Source organism: Vulpes lagopus, chromosome 24, assembly GCF_018345385.1.
Source record: "Vulpes lagopus strain Blue_001 chromosome 24, ASM1834538v1, whole genome shotgun sequence".
Classification (NCBI taxonomy): domain Eukaryota; kingdom Metazoa; phylum Chordata; class Mammalia; order Carnivora; family Canidae; genus Vulpes; species Vulpes lagopus.
The window spans coordinates 58391321-58415902 of NC_054847.1; the positions used below are offsets into that span (position 1 = coordinate 58391321).

The 24582-nt window shown below is 58.1% G+C and overlaps 3 protein-coding genes across 10 annotated transcripts in view; 1 reads left to right on the forward strand and 2 right to left on the reverse strand.

Moving 5' to 3' along the window:
• KCNG2 (potassium voltage-gated channel modifier subfamily G member 2) overlaps positions 1–11542 on the forward strand; it is a 60596-nt gene extending 49054 nt beyond the window's left edge. Inside the window, exon 4 of the mRNA XM_041739408.1 lies at positions 10404–11542. Within this exon, the coding sequence (XP_041595342.1) occupies positions 10404–11281 (878 nt within the window). The 3' untranslated portion in view covers positions 11282–11542. The remainder of the gene's footprint in view (positions 1–10403) is intronic.
• Positions 871–4394, reverse strand: LOC121481843. Of its 5 annotated transcripts, XM_041739407.1 has the most exons (4): positions 4255–4336; positions 3608–3672; positions 2112–3396; positions 871–1842 (listed from the first exon to the last, which is right to left on the reverse strand). In XM_041739407.1, the coding sequence occupies exons 3-4, from the start codon at positions 2706–2708 to the stop codon at positions 1345–1347; spliced, it is 1095 nt and encodes a 364-aa protein (XP_041595341.1). In that variant the 5' UTR covers positions 2709–3396; positions 3608–3672; positions 4255–4336; the 3' UTR covers positions 871–1344. The 5 variants fall into 5 exon arrangements, with proteins under 5 accessions (XP_041595341.1, XP_041595339.1, XP_041595340.1 ...); XM_041739405.1 differs by having other exon boundaries at positions 2112–3092; positions 3245–4394; XM_041739406.1 differs by lacking the exon at positions 3608–3672 and having other exon boundaries at positions 4255–4376.
• Positions 11543–14833: 3291 nt separating the features above from the next.
• The window catches only part of SLC66A2 (solute carrier family 66 member 2), a 50175-nt gene continuing 40426 nt past the window's right edge, over positions 14834–24582 (reverse strand). For 3 of the 4 annotated variants that reach the window (XM_041739410.1, XM_041739411.1, XM_041739412.1), the window contains one exon: positions 14834–16515. In XM_041739410.1, the coding sequence (XP_041595344.1) occupies positions 16308–16515 (208 nt within the window). In that variant the 3' untranslated portion in view covers positions 14834–16307. The remainder of the gene's footprint in view (positions 16516–24582) is intronic. The other variant, XM_041739413.1, reaches the window with a different exon arrangement.

Genomic DNA, 24582 nt, shown 5'->3' on the forward strand with positions numbered 1-24582 from the left:
TGCATCTCATTACCAAAGACAAGAAAAACCACAGAAACGTTTTTCAAAATATAGCATTTATTTCTAATAAGCCTTTAGTAAAACTGGCATAATCAAGCTCTTCATCTAAAAAACATAAAATATGAATGGTAAAATAAACATAAATGTTCTTTTGGCCCATGAAGTTCTAAGCGATTAAAGGATTCATATAGATGGTAGACAGAGCCCTGTGGAAACAGAGGCGCGGCCCTGAGACCTTGCGCACTTCGGGATACCTGGACGGGGGGTTAGCAGGTCCACTTCCCACACCTCCATGCGGCCCATTCCTCATGCACCCTATGCACCGCCATGCAGGCCGCACATGTCAGTGATGCGCATGCATCCACTAGGCCCTGCAGCCCTCGCCATCACCAAGTGGGAGGCTTTTCGAATTTGCTGCATTCTTTGCAGGTCAAATGAAAATCCAAGAGAATTAGCTGAATAGTTATTATAAATAAATGAGTTTGTTAAGGAAGCTGGCTTCAAAATAAATATGCAAAGTTCAGTCACTTTTCCATATATCATCAGTAATAGAAAAGTTAGTGGAACATCTATTCTGGTCACTGTAACAACAAAACATGAACTCACTAGGAATAATCTTAGCAAGAAAGGTTCGATGCCAATAAAAGAAGCAGCAACGTTAACTCTACTAAGAGACATAAAAATGGGTAAATAAGGAGAGACAGACACATCATGTTCTTGAATGAGAAAATCACTCCCCAGGTTAATATATACATTTATTATGCTCTCAATAAAATATTAGAACCTAAAAAATATCTTTAAAAAGGGTGGGTACCCTGGGTGACTCAGTGGTTGAGCATCTGCCTTTGGCTCAGGGCATGATCCCCGGGGTTCTGGGATCGAGTCCCGCATTGGGCTCCCTGCATGGAGCCTGCTTCTCCCTCTGCCTGTGTCTCTGCCTCTCTCTGTCTCTCATGAATAAATAAATAAAATCTTAAAAAAAAAAAAAAGAACCTTACAAAATAACCTCAAAAATCTAGAGAAATGCAGACAGAATACTAGTTCATAAATTCCAGAGAACACGGGACGAACTGAATGAGAAGCACGCACCCCAACACCAACTGTCTTCCTGTGTGACAAACTCCACCAAACCCAGTGCCTCGAGGCCGCCGCTTCCTGACCAGTGGTTCTGAGGTTGGCACAAGCCTGGGTCACCGGAGGCGTCCATGGGGCACCTGCATTCGGGCCAAGGGGCTGCAGACCTCCGGCCGTCCTGGCCCTAGCGGCCCCCCAGGCGTTTCTCACGGGGGTAGGAGCTTGTTGCCCCAGTGTCAGGGCCCAGCCAGAGTGACATCGTGAAAAGCTCTAGTGCACCCAGGCCTGAGCTCGACTTCCTGGGCAGAGTCCCTTCCAGCAAAGAGCAAGGGGCCATGAAGGTCCCTCAGGAGCAACCACTAAAACTAGCGAACCAAATGAAGGGCAGTGGCTGCAGATCGTGTTGTGCGTGTGCACATGGCTGCCGCCGCTCACATTCCACAAGGACACCGGGGACCCAGCTGCACCCCCCACACACCCCCACAGCGCGGGGTGAGCAAGTGAACGGATGTCCAGGGTACAGGCATGTGTGCAGCTGTGACACTCTCTCACTCCCCTCTCAGCACACAAACCATGAGGTGCTGTGGGCCTGGGTCTCTTCTGGTTTGTGTGGAGACCCTTCCTGGGTGGAGCCCGCCCAGGACACTGCTCAAAGAGGAAACCAGCAGCTGTGGGGTCGGACCTCTGCAAGACCAGGCTGCGGAGACTTTCTCTCCTCACGAAGACCCCACAGAACGTGAATCGACCCCATGCTTCAGTGGAGACAACCTGAAACGAGCACGTTTCATTATTCCCACGAAAACGACTCTATGTTGAACAATCTGTTCTGCTAAGTACGTGTGATATTCTCCTACTCTTCTATTTGCACAAAAGCCTTTTTCCATAGATAATTGGGAAGAATAAATCTCAATTCAGGTCAAAGCCGGATTGTGTAAATTCATAGTGAAATGAGTTAATAAATATTTTCCCTCAGGAGGCTAAAGAGAAAATCTGCTCAGAGTCCTTCACAAACGAGGGAGTCAACAAGGAGGACCTACCCTTTGTGGTGTGTGGCCCGTGAAGGCGGGGGACACACAGCTTCGGACACGGCTTGGCTGCCCGGGTCTGCCAGTGGCACAAGGTCTGTGAATGACGAGCCGGGCGGCAGCGTCCAAAAACCACAGGGTCAGCAAAGGGACACGGCCCGCTGTAGGACTTGAATCGGCACCAGGTGAGGCCGGGGGAAGTCTTGGAGGGGGCCCTCCTGCGTGCAGGTGACGGCATTCAGGCTGTGGCGCCTGGGGGCCCTTACTCTGTGGCTCAAGGAGGAGCCAGTCCCGTCCTGTGGCCTTCACCCCGCCGCGGACACGCTGGTTCGTCCACCGAGAGTCACAGCACAGTGTGATGGGATCGGCGGAGCTCCGTGGCCAGGCCACCAACTGGTGGATGCTGTCAGTGAGAACAAGGCCGGGGCAGCGCCACGCGCGACCTCTGCTGCGGGAGACTGTGCCCCACAGCCTCACAGTGGCGGGGCGGGGAGACCGGGTCGCGTGTGCTCGGAGCATGATCACCGGGCACTGGACCCCGCAGCGCTGCTCTGGCTCCCATCTCTGCGCCCCCTGGTGGATCTGCTCCATGTGCAAAAGTGCTGACATGACGGGTGCAGTTTTCCGTGTGAATGTTAAACCTCTGCAGCTGCGTGGAAAGCTTGGACATCATGGGGAACGGCTCGAGGTTCCGCGGGGGAACTGCTCTGCTCGCCATCAGCCGTCATAGCAATCAAGGGTGAGGACGGAACTAAGGCTCTGCAAACACGCGGAGGCTCCAAACTTTGCCTCCCAGCACCCATGCTTAGGAGGCTCCCAAAAGATACGCCTCAACAGAAGGTGGGAGTAAACCATGGTGGCGAGAGACACCTGTTCAAGTTGGGCACAGCGGCGGGGACGCTACAGATGGTGGCCTTCAGCAGCAGAGTGTATGTGCCCGCAGAGGTGGGCTGGGGGCGGATGGAACCCACCGGCACCATGATGTGTGCACATCTGGAATTCGTAACAGAAGCCCTTAAGCGATGTTGGGGTGAGGACACAAAACCTCAGGAAAAACATCTTATGAGGGAGAAAGATGTAATAATAGACTATGCCCCAGGCCAGTAGTGACATGTGTACATTATCTTAGTAGTTACTGCTCTTACCCCCAACAGGCGACATGGCTATTTTTGGAGGAAGGGGACCGTGGGTGTGAGGATGGTGAGGGGCAGCAGCGGCAGGTGTAAGGAGACCAGATCCTAACACAAAGTCAGCAGAAGTGGACAAGGCTCGTGTGCCTGGGAACGGCCAGATAGACCTGTTATTTGAAAGTACGGAAAGAACTGTCAGAATAACCAATTCAAATTGAAGATTATTGACTCCAGGACATGAGTTGGGGTGAGAATATTCTTTTTTTTCCTATAACCCTGTTAGTATTAATCCAGGTAGGTTTTTAAAAATTATATGCATGTATTAGTTTTGTAAAACAAAAATTTAAATTGAAAACATGCTCAATCACCAAAACTCACCCAAGAAGTGAATAATCCAGGGGCACCTGGGTGGCTCCGTTGGGTGAGCGTCTGGTTCTCAATTTCTGCTTGGGTCATGACCTCGGGTCATGAGATTGAGCTCCCCCGTCAGGCTCCCCACTCAGCCCACCACCCCCCTCCCTCTCAAAAGGAAAAAAAAGTGGATAATCTGAATAATCCTATGCTAGCTACAGAATTTTTTTTTTTTTTTTTTTTTTTTTAGCTACAGAAATTTTTTTTTTTTTTTTTTTTTTTAGCTACAGAAATTTAATTGATACTTTGAAACCTTTCAAAAAGAAAACCCCAGTCTTGGGTGGTTGCTTTGGTAAATTGTACCAAAACTTTAGAGAAGTAATATCATCAGTTCTGCACAATATCTTTCAGAAAATACAAGAGGAGGGAGCACTCCCAAGTTGCCCTGTGAGACCAGTACTGTCCTGGTACCAAACCAAGGACGTTGCAAGAAAAGGTAAAACGCAAGCCAACATCTCGCGAACATAGATGCAAAATTCCTCAACAAACATCAGTAAATCAAGTCCTGTAACTTATAAAACGAGTAACACCTCACGACCAGGATGAGTTCCCAGCTCAGCATCTGAAAATCACCGTATAATCTATTATATTAACTCACTGAAGAGGAGGGGTACCTGTGCAGCTCTGCGGGTAGAGCGTCCGCCTTCAGCTCGGGTCATGGTCCCGGAGGCCTGGGATCAGGTCCCACGTTGGGCTCCCTGCTCCTGGGGAGGCTGCTGCTCTCTGCCCCCCACCCGCCCATGCTCGCACTCCCGCTCTCTCTCTCTCAAGTAAATCAATAAACTCTTTAAAAACACACACTGAAGAAGAAAAGCCATCTGGTCATCTCAATAGATGTAGAAAAAGCGTTTGACAAAATTCAACATCCATTTTGATTCCAATAAAAACTTCCCCCAATCTAGAAACAGAAGGGGATTTCCTTAACCTGGTAGAGGACACATATTTTAGAGACTTCCAGCTGATGCCATATGAAGACAGAGGAGACACTGAACACTTCCCCCAGGAGTGGAGCAAAGCTGACGAAAGCAGGAGTCCTGGGCAGGCAGTGGTGCACAGACGGAAGGAACAGGCTACAACTGGAAAGAGAGAAAACTGTATGTGTTTTTTAAATGCCCACAAAGCCGCGAAAAAGCCTGCAGAACTCCTGAGTGAGCACACTCGTGCACCCCAGGTCTTCCCCGGGAGAGGTGACAGTGCGCGTCTGTCACAGATCCCATGTGGACGAGCATGTGGCTGACCTGAAACAGCCCCTAACTGGGAACAAGTGTACACAAGCTGGTGACGGAGCAGATGCATACATGCAGCAAGCTACCTGGAGATCAGGGACAAACCGCAGATGCCCCGTCCCTGAGCCTCACAGCACACGGGGCCGGAAGGGCAGATGCAAAAGGCTAAATCCGATGTCCTCCCACTGGTGAGATGTGGAAGAGGCAAGGGGTCACAATCGCTGGGGGCCAGGTGGAGACGGTCTGGCTGTAAGGGGGCCATGGTGCCCTGGTCATTGGGTGGACAGGTGTGCAGTGAGTGTGCAGGTCGAGGTGGACACCGAGAGTCACAGCACAGTGTGATGGGAATCCACCGTTCCCCAGACCAGAGCTTCCAGGTCGAGGTGGACATGCACTTCACAGGCATTTACAACATACTTGTGAGAATTGGTCACATAGATCCTCTGCCCAGTGACCTGGGACCTGCCTGGACCCACCCAAGGCCTCCAGATCCTGGGCCTGGTGGGGCGGGGGTTACATTTGCAGAGCGACTTAGGGACAGCTCTGCAATCCTGACAAATGAGGAAATGTTCTTGATGAGCCCGTGATTCCCTTCCCAGGAAAGCCCTAGACACACCCAACACGATACGTGCAGAATATTCCCAGCACTTTGGTTGGTTGGTTGGTTGGTTGGTTGGTTTTTTGCTTGTTTTTTGTTAACAGCAGATGGTGACACCCACCTGGGGTTTGAGGCCATGCTCCAAACCCGGTAGTCAGCTTAGCAGCACTGCAACGCCCGGGGGCAGAGGCTGCAGGCCCGGCAGCGACTGCCCCGTGTCCCCACAAGTGTGTCTGTAGTGCGGCCACGGTTCGGTGACCAGCCTGCTTTCTTTGGGGCTGATCTCTGGTTCCTGGGCCCCGAGTGATCGAAGGCACCCATTTCCTGTTCCAGAAACACGACAGGCTGGGGACAGACCTTCAGCCTAAGTTCTTGGACACCTGCTGTGCAACTTCCAGTCCCCGCTGGCACCAGGCAGGCTTCAAGGTTGACACTAGCCCCAGGGGTCAATGGGGAAGGGCAGGCCGTGGCCTCCAGCAGGAGGGGAAGTTCGCCTGAGGGACCCCATGGGAGGTCTAGCTTGTGTCCGGAGGAGAGGTAGGTGAGGGCAGCGTCTGGGCTGCTGGCTGGAGGGAAGAGGAGGCTTTGCCTGCAGGGCTATGGAGGCAGGGGCCACGCACCCTGGCTGGACACCTGCTCACCTTCGGCCCTGACTCAGGCCATCCCGACCCACTCAGGCTCCTCGGCCATGGCCTCTAAGCCGCTGTCCCAGGCCCTCCTCCTCCCACTGGGCCTACCCCCCCTCTGTGGAAGCTCTTCCACAGGCTGTGTGGACACTTGGGGAAACCTTTTAGGAACCTCCTCCAGCCTCCCGCCAGTATCCACTGCCCCCAGGCTTTCTGGACTTGGGTCCAGCATCCTTGCCCTGACCTGGGGCCCCGGGCTCACGTTGCTCTGGGCCTGGAGGCCAGGTCTCCTCCATGGTTTGCTCTCCTGACCCCTGAGCGGGGGGGCACTCGCGGCCTGGATGCCACCTCCCCGTTGTCTGGGCCATCCCCGGGGCCAGTCTTGGCAGCAGTGGCCAGCACCAGCCTTGACCACCAGGGCAGTATGAGCCCGCAGCTCTCGGCCATTTCCGTAGGGACATCCACTCTGTACTGTTCCAACCATCCTGTTGGCCCGTGGCCTCTGTCTGGGCTGGGACTGTCCCCTCAGGCTAATGTTTCCCTCTCCAAACCCCCCGGGTGACATGTGAGAGGATGCCAGCAGGAGGCAGAAGAGCAGATAGCGAGGGCCACCCTCCATGCTCGGTGAGCCGGGCTGGGCGGAGGCTTATTTCTGACCACTTTAGACCAAACAGCCCAGACGTGTCAGATCATGATGAAGGATGGAGGCGGGGAGTGGGGGTGGGGGTGGTTCGAGTGAGCCTACAGGGTCCCTGCTCATGCTCGGGTGCGGGCAGCCGTCCCCAGGGGGCCGGGGTCTCCATCCCTCCTGCACATGGTCGAGCCCACCTGGGGACACTCACGGCTGCATGGGACCAACAGCAGGGCAGGGTCTCAGGGCCACAGTGGCCTAGGGGGCGGCTGGGGGTGCAGCATGGACACCAAACACCCCTGTGCTGTGGTCCTCAGACTCTGGCAGGCGAGGGAGGCCAGGCCCTGGTGCCCTCCCCCAAACCCCTCCCCGTCCTGAGCCTGGGTCCCAGCTGCCTCCCGACAGAAGGCCTGTGGCTGGGCTTTTCCACCCGAATCCTGTCTCCTGGCTTCTTACACCTGATGCCTGGCGTCCACGTCCTGAGGCTCTCCGTCCAGCCAGGTGTCCCTGTCCTGAGGCTGTCTGTCCAGCCCCCCATCCATGTCCTGAGGCTCTCCATCCAGTCAGGCGCCAGTGCCGAGGTGCTCAGGAATACACAGTGCATCAGGCCCTGGCCTGGAGAGTCCTGTAACTGCCCAGAGTCTGACTTAGCTTCAGCCAGATTCAACACGGGAGATGTGCCCTTGGGGTGGACAAGCAGCGAGTCCCCAGGTTCACCGAGGCCCAGGAGTGGACCCAGAGCCACCAGCCTAGCAGTGCGACCCCGATCTAGACAAGCTGGGGGTGGGGTCCCCCTTGAAGCCCTAGTGCCGTGAGCTCCCGTGGGCATGGACACAGCCCTGGGGAGATTGGATGGATGACACGGGACCAGCAGGCCTGGGTCTGTCAGCCTGGAAGCTGGCCTTGGTCCTATGGAACCTTTCAGAAGGATGAGTGGCAGATGCCCTTGATGCACCTCTGCCCCTAGTTGCCTTTCTCCCAGGCTGTGGACTGTCCTCCCACTGGGCCTCGCCCCTCAGGGCTGTCCTGTGAGGGTCTGGGGTGAACAGAGCCAGGTGGCCCCCACAACACCCTCTGCGAGGGGAGCGCGGCCAGTGCCCACCCCACCCCCGGAGCTGAAGGTAGTGTCCCCGGGGAACCTGGGTCTGGGGGTGAGGCTGGCAGCTGGGAGCAGGCAGGGGCACCCAGGGCACCCCAAGGGCCTAAGTGGGGCAGGAGTCTGGGGTGCTGTGCACATAGCAGCCCCTCGTCCTGAGGAGACGTCAGAGCCCACTGTGCCACCCCACTCAGGACAGAGGGACACGGGCACAGACTGGACATGCTGGCGACCCCAGGACAGGCCGCACTGCCCACAGAGACCCCAGGCCCCCCGGTCAGGCTGTCACCCCGCTTATCTGTAAATCAAGGGCACAGAAGCCACAGGAGTTTCTGGAACAGTCGCATACCTGGGACCTGCAAGGAGCCAGCTGTCCTCTCCGGGCCAGGAAGGCCAGTGATGCCTGGGGAGCCCTGCATGGCTCAAACACCGCCCACCCTGCAAAGAAGCCCGTTGGGAAGACCCTCGACCAGGGGGACCCACCCCGGAGCTGGAGCAGCACTGCCTCCGATGGGGCAGAAACTGCCAAGCTGCATCCCTGCACCTGCGACCGGGCAAGCACCTGCCCAAAGCAGAGGTCTCAGGCCAACGGCTGGTCACTGAGGGGCTGGACTCACTGAGTACCCATGTCACCTGAGCACTGGGCAACTACAGGCGGGCAAACCCCGAGAGGTCGGGGGAACCTGTCTGTCCTGGGGTCCCAGAGGCCTCGGGACCAATCAGGGCCCGGCTCTGGGTAAACAAGCCCTGGGGGCCCACCCCCCGCCATGCCCTCAGGATGCCAGGGTCACTGCTATGACATGTGTGCGGTCAGTGACAACACTGCCAGTCCTCCCAGAGCTGACATCTGTGGAGGATGCAGACTCATGGCTGCTGGCCCCACCCCAGGGAGGGCTCGGGCATGAGGTTCTACCCCCAGAGCTTCGGGGGACATGAGCCAGTGGGGGACAGTGGAAGGGCCCCAGTCCTCTCACTGCCGACGTTGGGGGGACGCGGGAGCTCAGCGCCGCAGGCCAGATGGGGCGGGACCAGGACCCGCCTGGAGTGTACCAAGCTCCCCAGATGTGTGGGTTATCTAAGTGCTTCTAGATATCTGGTGAGCTTTCATCCATCCCTTCTCTGTCCTCTGGCGCTGGCGTGCTGTGCACATGCCTCCATTTGTCTTCAGAACCCCTGGCTTGGGGTTCTGAGACAAATGCACAAGTCCCTTGTCTCAGCATGACAGGTCACAGTTCATTCCTTGGACAGTTCCGAGCCACTCTGCAGCTCCTCCAGTGAATGTATTTGTTCTTGTGCTTTTCAGCTCCAAAACTTCCATGTGGCTGTTTTAAACGTTTTCTCTTTATTAATAATCTCCCTTGATGCAGTGGATGTCATCACACATCCCCTTCCTCCTTGGATCTTCCTCTGGTCCGTGAACACAGATGGTGCTTCTCAAAAGTCTGACACCTGGTCCTCTCAGGTGCCATTTCTATTGCCTGATTTTTTTCTCATGTATGGATCATACCTCACTGTTTCTTTGGCTGCTCTGTGGGGTTTTGTTGGCTACTAGACGTTTCAGTGTAGTGTAGCAATCCTGAGTAATGTCCCTCTATTCACTTAGGGCTCACTACTGTTATTTTAGTGACTGGTTCAATGGTTTTAGTGCAGTGTCTTCCTGTCCCTCCACACACATGCACACGCATGCACACATACACATATGAACATGTGTACACACAGATGCCACCCCTCGAGGAGGCACAGCTTGGGTCTGCCCACAACCACCCGGGGTGAACTCCCTTCCTGTGAATCTGCTCCTGTGTTCCTTCACTACAACCCCCGATCCTTGAACATACCTCCTGGCTGACCTCTGTGCCACGTTACAAACGAAGTCAGTTTCTTTAGCAAGAAATGAGGAGCTGTTTTAGAGGCCTGCCCCCCCCCCCTCCGCACCCCAGGCAAAACCTCTGTGCTAGGCTCTGGAGTTGGGTATGGGGATGGTGCCAGGCTTCTCTGAGGGGAGTGGGGGGGCACGCGACGGAGGGCTGAACAGTGGGCCGGGTCCTCAGGCCGGCCTCTCCCCACACCAGCCAGGGACAGGGCGGGGGGCTCGGTGTTCCTAGAGCAGCTCGGGGCAGAGCTCCATCCCAGTGCCCCCGGGGTGGGGACAGGGAAGGAGGTGCCCCTGGGTGGGGACTGGGCGGGAGGTGCCCCCCTTTTCAAGCACACTGTCCCAGGGAGGAGGGGGTGCAGGGAGGTGAAGGGAGGCCTGTGTTCCCAAGCTGAGCTAAGAGTAGGGAGGGGGTATTTCTCTGGCCTTTTTAAATGAATTTTCATACATTTTCTTGAATAGATGTTCCATTTGCTGTTTGTCCTTAGGCCTGTTTCCAGAGGCTTTAATGGTTACTTTTTATGATTTTCTCCAGTTGGGCTGGGGAACGGGTCAGCCGAGCTTCTCTGGGCTCCCAGGCGGGACACCAGCCACTACAGAGATCTTTTTGCAGGGGGACTGGGCCCTGCAGCTGTGCGCCCTCTGGGGTTGGGGTCGAGAAGGACCCCGGGTCATGACCTCTCCTCCCACCACCTCATCCCACCCTCTCCCCGCAGGGCAAGTGTTCCCCCAAGTGCCGCGGCCTCTTGGTGCTGGAGACCGCGTGCGTGGCCTGGTTCTCCTTCAAGTTCCTGCTGCGCTCACTGCAGGCGGAGAGCAAGTGCGCCTTCCTGCGGGGGCCGCTCAACATCACCGACATCCTGGCCATCCTGCCCTGCTCGTGGGGTTGGCGGCGGGGGGCACGGGCGCCATAGCGGGGGGCGCGGCCTACTGGAGTGCAAGGGGCTGGCGCTGCGGCTGCTGCGGGCCCTGCTGCGGGCCCTGCTGCGGGCCCTGCTGGGGGCACTGCTGCGGGCACTGCTGCGGGCACTGCTGGGGGCACTGCTGCGGGCACTGCTGCGGGCCCTGTGCGTGCTCTACGTCCAGCGCCTGGCGCGCCACTGGCTGGGGCTGCGCTCGCTTGGGCTCCCGGTGCGCCGCTGCGCGCGAGTCCGGCCTGCTGCTCCCCTTCCTGTGCGTGGCCGTGGCGCTGTTTGCGCTGCTCCTGCACCTGGCTGAGCGCGAGCTGGGCGCACGTCGCGACCTCTCCAGCGAGCCGACCAGCTACTGGTGGGCCGTCATCGCCGTGACCACCATGGGCTACGGCGACATGGTGCCGCGCAGCCTGCCCGGGCAGGTGGTGGCGCTCAGCAGCATCCTCCGCGGCATCCTGCTCATGGCCTTCCCGGTCACCTCCATCTTCCACACCTCCTCGCGCTCCTACTGCGAGCTCAAGGAGCAGCAGCAGCGCGCACCAGCCCTGCGCGAGGACAGCTCGCGCTCAGCCACCGCCACGGGGCCAGCTGGCCGAGCGGGCGGCGCGGGTCAAGGCGGGGTCCCCGTGCCCCTGGGTGTACAGGACTGCGGCCCGGCGCAGAGGCCACCCCACCAGTAGGAGCTCGGCCCTCGCCTCGCCGCCCCCTCTGGAACCCTTTGCACGTGGCTCCAGCCCAGGCGGACCCGAGCGCAGCCCGGCTCCGGGCGCGGGTGAGAAGCGCCCCTGCTCCCCGGCCCGTCAGCCCCATGCCCTTCTCTCCTACTTCCCTTCGGATCCGACTCTGCCCGGAAACTCCCAGCGAGTAGGGGAAGCCACAGGCCACACCTGGCCCCAGTGGAGCCTCAGCCGCTGTCCTCCGTGGCCACGGCGGGCCCAGGCGCCGGCACCTCAACACGTGACAGAGACAAGGGGAACGTGAGCACAGCCACCCAGCTGGGGGGGGCGGCCCTGACCTCTGACCTGCCCCCTGCACTAGCTCCGGGGTTTTCCTGGACGCCTCCTCACTCGTGCTCCCCTGAAAACGCCTCCGCGGAGCCCAAGGTGTGCCCAAGGTGTGCGAGCTGGCCTCGGGCCCTTCCCTGGGGTCGCCTCCACCAGGGGAAGGGGAGGGGGGCAGGAGCCCGATGCAGCTCCCGGAGGCCTGTCCTCACCAAGCGCCAGCAGCCTGCTCGAAGCCCAGATGGCAGGAACTTCCCAAATCACCTCACTTTGTACTTTTTCATTCTAATGAGCGGAGCCAGGACACTGGAGACACTGCTGCCATGGCCGCGGGGAGAAGCGCCCGAACCACCCCAGAGAGCCCCCCCCCTGCACCCCCCTGCCATCCCCCACCCAGGCGAAGCCAGAGCCAGAGAGGCTGAGGCGGCGCTGGGGGTGGCCTTGCCTCGAGGCCTTTTGTTAGGACGCCGCTGTTGCCGGATAAACCACACCACTCCCCTGCCTCTCCAAGTTCCTTGGGCCACACCAGTGTCCACCCCAGGCTGGGAGGGCTTTCCCGTGCTCACGGGGACTTGGCAGGTGACCCGGTGGGACACGTCTGCCTGCACCAAGCCCTGCGTGCACGGCCCGCCGTATCTAGTCCCACGGCAGAGCCCCATCCCCACACTGTGCCCCCAGGGCAGGGGTTCTTGAGGACCCAGGGCTGGATCTGGCAGGATTCAAACCCCAAGCCCCAGCTCCACAGGCGCACACTCCTCTCCCTCCTCCCTGCAGGCGCTGGAGCACCTGGGCTCCGCCTCAAGTCTGTAGGGACAGCAGGAAAGCTGACTTCACCAAGATCAGGGCTGAGGCCCTGAACCACAGGGAGGTGAAGGCCGTGTCCCCCGCCCCCCCCCCCCCCCCATTGATCCCACTCAGATGCTCACATCACCTGAAGCAGGAAGGGATGCAGCCTCACTCTGTCCTGGACGGACCTGGCCTCACAGGAGCACCTGCAGCTTCTCCTTGAAGCCCACTTCCTGCACCCCTTGGGGCAGGTCCCCAGCTCCCTGCTGCGCCCCCACCTGGAGCCAAGGCCAAAGGAGGAGCTGCCAGGAGAGAGGGCCGGGGGCCGGGGCCACTGAGTGCAGGCTCCAGGCAGATGGGACTTAGGGCTTAGAGGCGCATCCTCTGATGTGCTGGGTCGGCTGCCAGCCCACAGGGTGGACCCGGGTACCCATACACCCCATGGTGACCGCGCTCCCGCAGTGATGGCATGCGGCTTGCTCAATGCCTGCTACCTGGTGACATGGCGGGATGAGGGTGCCCAGGGGATGCTGCGCTCGGAGGCCACACTCAGGGCATCTGATCCCCTGCTCCTCAACTGGCAGGGCTGATGCCCTCCAGGGCAAACTGCATTTCCTGAGTGTCACCAGGAAGACCTCCAGGAACACCCCGGGGCGTCCCTCCAAGGAGCAGGTCAGTGTGGGGGGACAGCCTGAGGAATCTGTCCCTGTGCCCCTCCTCACTGTGGCTGCAGTGGCTCTGACACCGCCCAGGACCCCCAAGGCCCACGAGCCCTCCAGGATGCACCAGGACATGCACCACGGGGGGAAGCACACAGACCAGCCCCCCTCACAGGCCGGGCCCCCTCGGGCGGTGGCTTCACTGTCCCAGTCTTGTCAGGGGCCCAGGGACTTGCCAGGTCCCTGCTGACAAGATGTACTAAGACAGGTAGGGAGGCCTGCGTGTGGTGCTGATGCACAGAAGCAGGGCGGGAGGCAGGGGATGTGGTCTGCGAACAGGACACGGCAACCCCCAAGTCGGCCCAGGGCATCACTGGGGGGACACGGGCTCCAACAGCTGTGGGCCTCGGTCCACCATGCCCCGTGAGCTCCAGAGGGCATTAGGACTTGGGCCTGCGATGCTCAGGGGCAGCAGGCACCCCCTGGGCCTCAGGGCTGCTGTCCATCTTGGCCCCCCACCACTGAGCCTGGGGCCCCACTGCCATCCCACCCTGGCAGGGGTCTGGGCTTCCCCCACATTAACTGCGCACCCCCCACCCCGCCTCATGTGTGCACAGGGCTTCTCTGCGGCTTGAGCTGTGGCCACGTTCACAGCCATCCAGCTGCTCTGGGTTCCTGGCAGTCCCGGGGGCGGGCGGCACCTGGTCCCTCACCCTCAGGCGGGGCGCTATCCCCACTCAGTCCCATCCCAGAGGCTGCCCCAGGGGAGGGAGGGCTCGTCCCCCTTGTCGTGCAGTTACTGGGCCTGGTGCCACCCAACAGGCTGCTGTGTGCAGATCCAGGCACGGGCCCTCTCATCGGGGAGCACAGGTGTCACCACTCCACCTCCCTGTTCCTCAGCAGAGCCTCAGAACACAGGCTACAGGAAAGTTCTGAAGAATCGAAATGCACTCTGGGCGCCCAGGGGGGCTCAGGGGTCAGCTCAGGCCGTGACCCCAGGGTCCTGGGATCGAGTCCCACATTGGGATCCCCACAGGGAGCCTGGTTCTCCCTCTGCCTGTGTCTCTGCCTTTCTCTCTGGGTCTCTCATGAACAAATAAAATCTTTAAAAGAACAGGATGTGCTCACAAAGGCATCTTTGTCTACTTGCGTTTCTCATTTCACTGCTGGAACTTTTACTGCATGAACGTAATTAAAAGTTAATTTTAATTCACATATCAGAAAGAAAGTAAAAATCCACACAAGGCAGGACAAGGCCCATGCGGGAGATGCGCACCACCTGAGGGCCATGTGGCGTCACTGGCTGGACCGGCTCTGGGACCAGTGCTGGGGGAGGATGGAGACGCAGCCAAAAACTTAAAATATGACTTTGGTGTTTCTTCACCGTGTCTTTTTCATATTGTTGATATGTCACCCCCACATGTAAACTGTCTCCATGAAAAAAAAGCTGCTCAGTAAAGACCGTGCCGTCGCTACTTGCAACACAGATGCGTCAGCTCCCCTTGTCCTCAACAGGCCACGTGGCCTTTCTCTGAACAACACACTTCTCAGCCTCCAGGGGCACTCGGTGCTTGATCCCCACAGGCCCAGAGTCACCAGCAGGAGGCCCCACCTCCCAGGGGCTGGTCTGTCCAGGGCGTGCGGAGACGGCAGCCCGGGCCTCATTGGGGCAGTGCTGACCCCAAGGAGGGGCGCCTGCTGTTCCCTGGGGGCCCCAAGTGAAGGGAGGCCCGGACACAAGGCCCCCTGACCAGGGCCCTGTCCCTACCCATTCACAAGGCCACACTGGATCCATGAGGGCTTTATTGTGTTCAAGCCACAGTGCTAACACAGTCTCCCCAGCCAGGTGTGCGTGGTCACAGCTGTAGCCCCTTCGTGTGTAGGAGACAAACGTGCTCAGAGCCTCTGATAGCCCAGGTCACAGCGAGGACCCTCACGCGGACACTCAAGAGTCCACAGGAAAACTCAGGAGCAGCACACAGCTTTGAGGGCAGACACCACTGAGCTTGGGCACCGCCTGTGCTAACATGCCAGAGCTGCCCCTCTGCCCAACAGAAAGGAGGCCACATGGAAGCATCTAGAACACGCAGATGTGGGCGGCCTGGGAGCTTGCCTGGGGCCATTGGGCACAGCTGAGATGCTCATGTAGAAACTGGAGGGGAGGGGGATGCAGGGCGACCGAAGATGCCTGCCCAGCCCCCACCCTGGACGGTCACCCAGGCCCGAGAGCTCGGCACATGGGGACACCCGCCCCACAGTCCCCTCTCCTGACCTGCAGGCCCCTGCCTGCCCTGGAAGACGCGTGTGGAAGGCCCTATGTTGCAGGTGCGAGCAATTCCCAGGATGTAGGGGGGACAGCCCACACATGTGGCCCTCCCTGGGGCAGGGGTGCATCATCTGCCCAGGCCTGACCCCAGGCCCCCAGCTTTCCTGGGAGCACACGTGGACCACCCGCCCCTGCACCCCCAGGACTCGTGGGCAACTCCGGGCTCTGGTGCCAACCCCCTGAGCATGGACACAGGTTGCCCCTGCTACCTGTGGCGTCTGCACCAGCATCTTCAGGATGCCCTGCACAGCCCTGGATCCACTGCCACCTGGGGCCACGTCCTGAGTCCCATGAGACAGCTGCACTGAAGGCAGCTCTGATGAGGCCAAGTGCGGCCAGAGGAGCAAGAGCACCTGTAATGGGCGTCCTCGCGACATCCTTTCCACAAGGAGCAGGTGCATATAAAGCCCCAGCCATGCTCTGCAGGCCCTGGCCACCATCACCTTCGGTTACACGCTGGCACCAGGGCACTCACCGTTTGGGCCATTCAGAGGGCAGGACCACGTTCTCTGTGCCACCTTCCTTGCTCCCCAACCCCACCCCTGCTGAGGGTCGCCCAGGCTGCAGGCCCCGGGGACCCCGCCCTTCAATCCCCAAACCCCGGCAGGCTGGGACCCAGTGGAGGATTCCCGGCGCCCTCTGTCCAGCAGCAGCCTGAGGTCTGCCTCTTCCTGGGTCCATGTGCATGTTCCAAGTTCCAGACAGGCGTGTTTTGGGAGGAAGGAGGACACACTTGCTTGTCCATTACCTGGGAAGCGGCTGCAGCCCAGCCATGGGGTATGAAGCCCACTCCACTCGTCCTTAGGGTGAGCGAGCACAGACGTCGGCACCAGGCCCCCAGCAGCCCACCCCGACCCACAGAGGCCAATCGGGATCCCAGCAGCCGGGCTGGCGCCCCTGCAAGAGACACACATCCTCATCTTCCCCAGATGCCTCAGAGGGCCTTGGCACTGGCTGGGTGTGCCACATGGGGGGCCGGCTTCTGGGGGCGGCGGGCGAAGGCATAGGCCTGCCCCAGGATGGCCAGGTCCACCAGCACCTGCAGCAGGCCGCACACGGAGAACTGGAGGGGTGCGCCATTCAGCAAGAAGTAGGCCGTCTTGAAGGTGTCACCGCTAGTCCACATGAGCACCATCTTGATACTGTGGGGACACAAGCCAAGGGTGAGGGGTGCTCAGGACACAGAACAGGGGCTCAGGACCCCGCAGCACCCTTCCCATCTGCCCGAGGCCACCGCGTGCACAGTCACGGGGACCAAGGCCCCTCAGCTGACACGGTGGCAGGGACCATATGGCCTCAGAAGCACCCACCCCTCAGGAGACTCCCCGTGGCCCCCAATGGGAGGGGGATGACCACCCCGACAAGGTGTTCCAGGGGGCCCAGCAGGCAGGGGCAGCAGCCACAGCCCGCAGATGCCGGCAAGCAGCACTTGGCCACAGGGACGGGCAGGCCGTGTGCAGCCCTTCTCCCCCAAGCCTTCCCGCCCTGGGGTCCCCAGGCTGCACCCACGGGGAGTGGACAAAACCAGGGGAGCCACTGCCCTTGGGAATCCCTGCTGGCTGGACCCCCTCGCTCACAAGATCACAGGAGGATGATTACATCTCTGGTCACAATGCCAACCACACCCCCCCACCCCAACATCCCAGATTCGCCGCGGGGACAGGGAACCTCTGTGAGTAAGGAGAGGACCACCATGACCCATGCACACACATCCGGGCACGCAGGCCCCAGCACCCCGGCTGCCACCCAGGGGGCCTGAGCCCCGCTGTCTAGTCACAGCAGACCCACGTCCACTGGTCACATAGGTGACTGACCAGCACTCAGCGAGAAGGAGGGGATGGAGCCCCCAACGCAGAGGATGCACACTGACTGCAAACACCTGGGTGGAGGCAGGAGCAGGGTGAGGGCGGGGCTGACACCCACACCCTGGGGATCCTCACACCCACCGCCCTGGGCTGGTTCTCGTTCCTAGGCCCGAGGACCAGAGTGAGGAGCCTGTCTCCTGTACCCCCGCCCAAGGCCCTGGCAGGGGCTCAAACACTGCTCTGCGTGCCCTCCACCCATTGGGAGTCAAACTGGCCATGCGGAACCCAGACAGGAGGCGGGGAGCTAAAACCTAAGGCCTGGGCAGCTGCGCGCCGCCAGTCTGCAAGCAGGACGTCATGTCCAGAAAAGCCCACTGGTGCACCGTATCCAGGCTGTGATTCTGGCTCACAGCATTTCAGAACTTTTGGTTTTTGTTTTTTTAAATATTTTATTTATTTATTCATGAGAGACACACAGAGAGAGGGGCAGAGACACAGGCAGAGGGAGAAGCAGGCTCCATGCAGGGAACCCGATGTGGGACTCAATCCCGTGCCAAACTGCTGGGCCACCTGGGCCGCCCTCAAGACCTTTGTTTTGAGTTAGTGGGTAATTGTGCATTTTAAAAATCCAGATTTATTATCCAAAACAGATCCTGCTTTCCTGGCTGCGTTCAATGTGTGACATCGGTGCTCAGCAGGTTATGACGGGATACATGTTTGGGATTTGCTGAACTTGCCCAATCTGTAAGTTTACTGAACATCAAATTTGGAAAGTTTTCGATGTTTCTTTCGATGTTTCTTTTTGTCTGCTCTCCACCCCTTCTCTCCTCCAGACTCAGATGACATCAATGTGAGATTTTGGGTACTTTCTCTACTTTTCTCTGTTGTTGAGAATGTATGATTTTCATAAACGCATCTTCCCCTGCCTCCTGCACCCCACCCAAGTACATTTCTGTTGGGCTTTACTGTATTTTTTTTATTGAAAATGCTCAAGTGGTGTTCTTAGCGCCATCTCTGAGGAGACGCCCAGCTTCCATTCACTTCCAGAGCCCTTGCTCGTCTCTGGGTTCCTCGCAGCCACCGCAGAGTCTGCTGGTTGCCTTCTCAAGAGCTGTGCAGGTTTCCTGGTTCTCATTCGAGTAATTTTGGTTTGTATCCTGGACACTGTGCACGTTACAGAACGAGGCCCCGCCGAGAACTTCCGTCCTAATGACAACGGACACAGTCCTGTTCAAGCTGCACCTGAGCTCAGCTCTGCTTCCAGGGCCCGTGCCATGTGGGCAGTGCATGGCAGGTCCCCCCCATGTCCAGTCCTCCACACCCAGGGGCCAGTCAGGACATTCCAGGGCCCCTCCCCAGGTGTGTCCTACCCCCACCTCCCTGAGCTGCCTCGGGGACACTCTCCTCCATGGCCTGTGGCTAGAGAACCAACAGCTCCCGTGTTGCAGCCCCACCATGCGTGCCCCATGGTCAACAGGCCTCAGGTCCACATGGTGGGTGGGCACACAGAGAGGGTAGAGGCATGGGCTCCCTTGGCTCTCAGGGGAGGGGGACCTGCCCTCGTAGGGGGTGCCTGCCGGCCACCTGGGGCCACCAGGACAGGGCCCTGATGTAAAAGATCAGCCACAACGTCAACACCCAACACCGACCTCACCCCCCTCCCGCATTCAGAGCCGCGGGGGCTCCCTTGGCTGCTCGTCTTCCCACCGGGCACGGGCCTGAGGCTGGCAGGGAAGGGAGGGCATGACATCCTGTATCAGCCACACACATAGGGGGCTCTGGTTCCCTGCCCCCAACCTCCCCCCGACCTGCCCCTGCCCCCAACATGCCCCCCGACCGCCCCTGACCTCCCACAACCTGCCCCCCAACCTCCCCCAACATGCCACCAATCTGCCCCGAACCTCCCACGACCTGCCCCCGACCTGCCCCCAACCTGCCCCCCGACCTCCCCGACCTGCCCACCTGGCCCTGGCCCTAACCTGCCCCCAACCTGCCCCTGACCTGCCCCCCAGGCTTGTGCCCAGGCCTTGTACTCGAGGGCAGAGATGGGCTTCTGCTGAAAAGACCTGAGATCAGTGGTCGGGGTCTGTGTTCCCCAGTGGCCCCCTTTCCCCAATGGGTCCCCACCGACATCTGACCTGGTCAACCCTGGACAAGGATTTGTCACCCGAGGTAATAAAGAGCCCTCCCATTCCCAAGGCTGTGCCTCTGCCCCTATCGTCCTTGTGAGGACTTCAGGGGCCACAGGAGGGCTGAGCCCGCAGATGACTCTGCGCCATCAGGACCTCAGGGCTGGATGGCAGGAGAGGAGCGCAGGGAGCAGCAGGTGGTGCCCTTGGAGCTGCAGGGCAGGGGCTCTGGCTACTGCACAATTGAGCTATTGGGGGGAGTGGGGGGAAGGCAACGGACATAGCAGAGCCAGGGGCCCCATGAGGATGGCCATGTCAGGCAGGGGTCAGGGTCAGGGTTAGGTCTGCGCCCCCAGGAGGCCACAGGCACCGGGCACGAGGGGCTGAGATGCCCGCCTTGCCTGCACCGCGGAGGCCCCACTCAGACCCCGCAGAACCAGCGCACCCAGGACAAGCTCCAAGAGCAGCCAGGCGTCTGCAAATGGCCACAAAGACAAGAAAAGGTACAGTCTCCCCCTGAGATGCATAAATGGTGGCAGGAGGCGAAACAACTCCCTCAAAACATATAAAACCTAACGAGTCACAGCGACCCAGGTGGCAGGTGATGCAACCACGGGGGAGCAGCCTGAGTGGGAGGAACGCCAGCCATGTCCCCCTCCTCACGCCAGACCCAGGGACAGGCTGCTGGTCCCGAGCAAAGCTCCCGGCCCCCTGACCTTGTGGAAAGCTGGCCAGGCTGTTTACAGTGGCTCCACGCGGCCGGGACGTCCCAGAGGCAGGTGGCACACTTCCCATGGGGCAGGCAGGCCAGTCCCAGGACTCCCCACCCGGGCCTGCCGGAGCCCCTCTGGGCTCTAAATGCACAGCTGCTCTCTTTACACCCCCCCCCCCACTGCGGATGGGAGGTCACCCACAATGGGGAGAGCTCCCCCTGATGTGAGGAACATTCTGGGCTGTAGACACCTCACCCAGCCTTGGCCATCGGGCTGGCTTCTGCTCAGGGTCTGGAACGTGACAGCCCCACCTAGGTAGGGGCTCAAGCTGTCCCTGCCTGGTCCCCTGCGGGAAACAAACACCCCAAGAAGGACTGTCCTTGTGCAGAAACCCGGGCCCAGGGGTACAAGCTCTCGGTCACCCCCTGACCCTGAGGTGCCCACCCCTGCGCCTCCCGGTACTGCCCTGAGCCCTGAACTCCCATCACCCAAACCACACGAGGGATGAACCCCAGAAGTGGGGCTACGACTGATACACACCGGGATGTCCTGCAGCCCCGCCTCCTTGGACGCACCAGGCTCAACCTGCCAGAGTTCCATAGATGCCAGAAGCCTGGACTGTCACCTCCCAGGCCCCAGGTTGTGTCCTTCTTGCTCTGGCTGGATTCCTCTCCCCTCCTGACTCCAGCGGGGCCCCTGCACCCGGACCCCCCGCCCCCTCCACTATCTTAACCCAGGCTCCCATTACCTCACTATTGGCTCATTCTTCCTCCCAAACCATTCCAAAAATCCCTCTCAGCCCATCCTGCTCTGTTTGGAGTCAAGTCCAAAAGCCAATTGGTGCTCAAGAGACAATGGCCAAGCTCCCAGCCTGCCCAGCCTCTTCCAGCGCCCACCAGCTCAGGCTGGCCAACTCCCACGGCCTCCCCAGTGCCCCTCTCTGCTCCCTCCAGCCTCAACCCAGACCTCCCTCCCCCTTCCACCCATCAAAAGCACTCCAAGATTCAAAATCTACCCAAAACACAACCCAAAGGAGTAGGTTTTTGTGATCTTGGGTTAGTCAGTGGTTCCTTGGGTAGGATGAGAGCATAAGCAATACACCCACACACAAATACACTGGACTTGGGCAAATTTAAAATTTTTTGTGCTGAGAAGGGTAATATCAGGAAAGTGAAAAGACAACCCACAGGATGGGAGAGAAAAACTGGAAATCATACACCTGATAAGGTTCTAGCCGCCAGTGAATATAAAGAACTCTACAAATCAATAATAGAAAAATAAACAACCAAATTTAAAACTGGGCAGAGGACTGAGCACACATTTCCCCAGAGAAGGTACACAGATGGCCAACAAGCACATGCAAAGATGCTCAACATCATTAGTATCAGGGAAATGTCACCAAACTCAGCAAGATCCACATGACACCCACTAGGGCGGCTGTAATCAACAGGCCACGGAGGACAGTGAGGACGGGCAAGGGTTAGAACCCTCACACCCACTGTGGACCCAGCACGGCAGCTTGAGTAGGGAGACACAAGCTGCCATCTGACCCGGCAACCACCCCACTCGCATGTTCCAGGAGAAATGAAAGCACAGGTCCACGCGGACACTTGCATGTGAATGCCCACAGCAGCGGCATCCCTAACACCCAGGCGTCTATTGGCTGAAAAACACACAATACAGGTCTCAGCAACAGGCACTGCGGCACCTACACAGAGGAGCTCGGGAACACCGCTGGGTGAAAGGAGACACGAGAGACATCTTACAACATGACTCTGGTTATGAAGCACCCTTAGAGATCGCAGGGAAGGGGCTGCCAAGGGAGGGAGGCTGGGTGCAAAGGAAGAGGGATCACCAGCAGGTTCGAGGTTTCCTTTCCGGGTCATGGAAATGTTGTAACGTTGGACGGTGTGGTGGTCGCACAGCTCCATGGATCTTCGAAAACCCACCCAATGGCGCGCAGAAGCAGTAACGGTGCCTCTGGGGAGCTTCGCACCCGCTCCAGGTGCTGCCCTCCCACCCGCCTGAAGCCTCCGCCGAGCTCACCTGAAGGACCAAATACAGGTTTCTGACAGATTGTGATGCTGCAATTCATGCATTGCAGTTTGCGGATCCACTGGTCCCTCTCTCAATGGACACTCGGGTTCTTTTGTTGTCAGCTGCCGTGAGATATGCAGCCGTGAGCACGGGTACACAGTCATCTCAGGCCCCGCTTCCAACACCCCAGGCAGATGCTCAGGACTAGACCTGCCAGATCACATGGTGACTCCGTTTTTTATTTCTAAGGTGGCTTGGTACTCTCCTCCACAGTAGCTGCATGGCCCAGCCTTACTGCCGCCGTGCACGGGCTCCCGCACTCACCACCCTTGCCGACACCGGCTGCTCTTCTGTCTGAGGGCAGCCTCCTACCTGTCCTACCGGGGCCAGGTGGCGCCTCAGCAAGTCTCCTCTGCATTTCCCTGATTAGTGGGGCCAAGCGTCTTATGCTTATTGACCACATGCATATCTGCCTTGGAAAAAAGAGTTTTCCAGTCTTTTGCTCATTTTTAATTGGGTTGTTTCTTTGTTATCATCTTTTAGCAGCTCTTTCTATATTCTCAATATTAATCCCTTATTGGATAGATGATTTGCATATATTTTCTCCCATTCTGTAGGTTGCCTTTTTAATCTTTGGATAGTCTTTTGATGCATCAAACCTTTGATTTCATAAAATCCAATGTCTTTTTTGTTTCTTTGTTTCTTCCCATGCCTTTGGTGTCATATCCAAGAAATCACTGCCGAATCCAGCATCATGATGCTTTTACTTTTTCTTCTAGGAATTTTATTGTCTTAGGTCTTACACTTAGGTTTTTGATCCATTTTGAGTTAATTTTTATCTAGGATGCCAGGTAAGGGTCTAACTCCATTCTTTCGCATGTGGATGTCCCATTGCCCCAACTCCATTTGTGGAGAAGACTGTCCTTTCTCCACTGGATGGTCTTAATGCCCTTGTGGAAAATCATTTTACCCTATGTGTAAGGGTCACTCCTGGGCTCTCTGCTCTATTCCATGTCTTTATGCCAATGACACACTGTCTTGATTACTATACCTTTGCGGTTATCCTGGAAATCTGAAAGTCTGAGTCCTCTAGTTTTACTCTTTTTTTGAGATTGTTTTAACTATTTGGGGTCCCTTAATATTCCACATGAATTTTAGAACTAGTTTTTCTATTTCTGCAAAATAGGTTTTTGTTTTTTTAAATATTTTATTTATTTATTCATGAGAGACACACAGAGAGAGGGGCAGAGACACAGGCAGAGGGAGAAGCAGGCTCCATGCAGGGAACCCGATGTGGGACTCAATCCCGTGCCAAACTGCTGGGCCACCTGGGCCGCCCTCAAGACCTTTGTTTTGAGTTAGTGGGTAATTGTGCATTTTAAAAATCCAGATTTATTATCCAAAACAGATCCTGCTTTCCTGGCTGCGTTCAATGTGTGACATCGGTGCTCAGCAGGTTATGACGGGATACATGTTTGGGATTTGCTGAACTTGCCCAATCTGTAAGTTTACTGAACATCAAATTTGGAAAGTTTTCGATGTTTCTTTCGATGTTTCTTTTTGTCTGCTCTCCACCCCTTCTCTCCTCCAGACTCAGATGACATCAATGTGAGATTTTGGGTACTTTCTCTACTTTTCTCTGTTGTTGAGAATGTATGATTTTCATAAACGCATCTTCCCCTGCCTCCTGCACCCCACCCAAGTACATTTCTGTTGGGCTTTACTGTATTTTTTTTATTGAAAATGCTCAAGTGGTGTTCTTAGCGCCATCTCTGAGGAGACGCCCAGCTTCCATTCACTTCCAGAGCCCTTGCTCGTCTCTGGGTTCCTCGCAGCCACCGCAGAGTCTGCTGGTTGCCTTCTCAAGAGCTGTGCAGGTTTCCTGGTTCTCATTCGAGTAATTTTGGTTTGTATCCTGGACACTGTGCACGTTACAGAACGAGGCCCCGCCGAGAACTTCCGTCCTAATGACAACGGACACAGTCCTGTTCAAGCTGCACCTGAGCTCAGCTCTGCTTCCAGGGCCCGTGCCATGTGGGCAGTGCATGGCAGGTCCCCCCCATGTCCAGTCCTCCACACCCAGGGGCCAGTCAGGACATTCCAGGGCCCCTCCCCAGGTGTGTCCTACCCCCACCTCCCTGAGCTGCCTCGGGGACACTCTCCTCCATGGCCTGTGGCTAGAGAACCAACAGCTCCCGTGTTGCAGCCCCACCATGCGTGCCCCATGGTCAACAGGCCTCAGGTCCACATGGTGGGTGGGCACACAGAGAGGGTAGAGGCATGGGCTCCCTTGGCTCTCAGGGGAGGGGGACCTGCCCTCGTAGGGGGTGCCTGCCGGCCACCTGGGGCCACCAGGACAGGGCCCTGATGTAAAAGATCAGCCACAACGTCAACACCCAACACCGACCTCACCCCCCTCCCGCATTCAGAGCCGCGGGGGCTCCCTTGGCTGCTCGTCTTCCCACCGGGCACGGGCCTGAGGCTGGCAGGGAAGGGAGGGCATGACATCCTGTATCAGCCACACA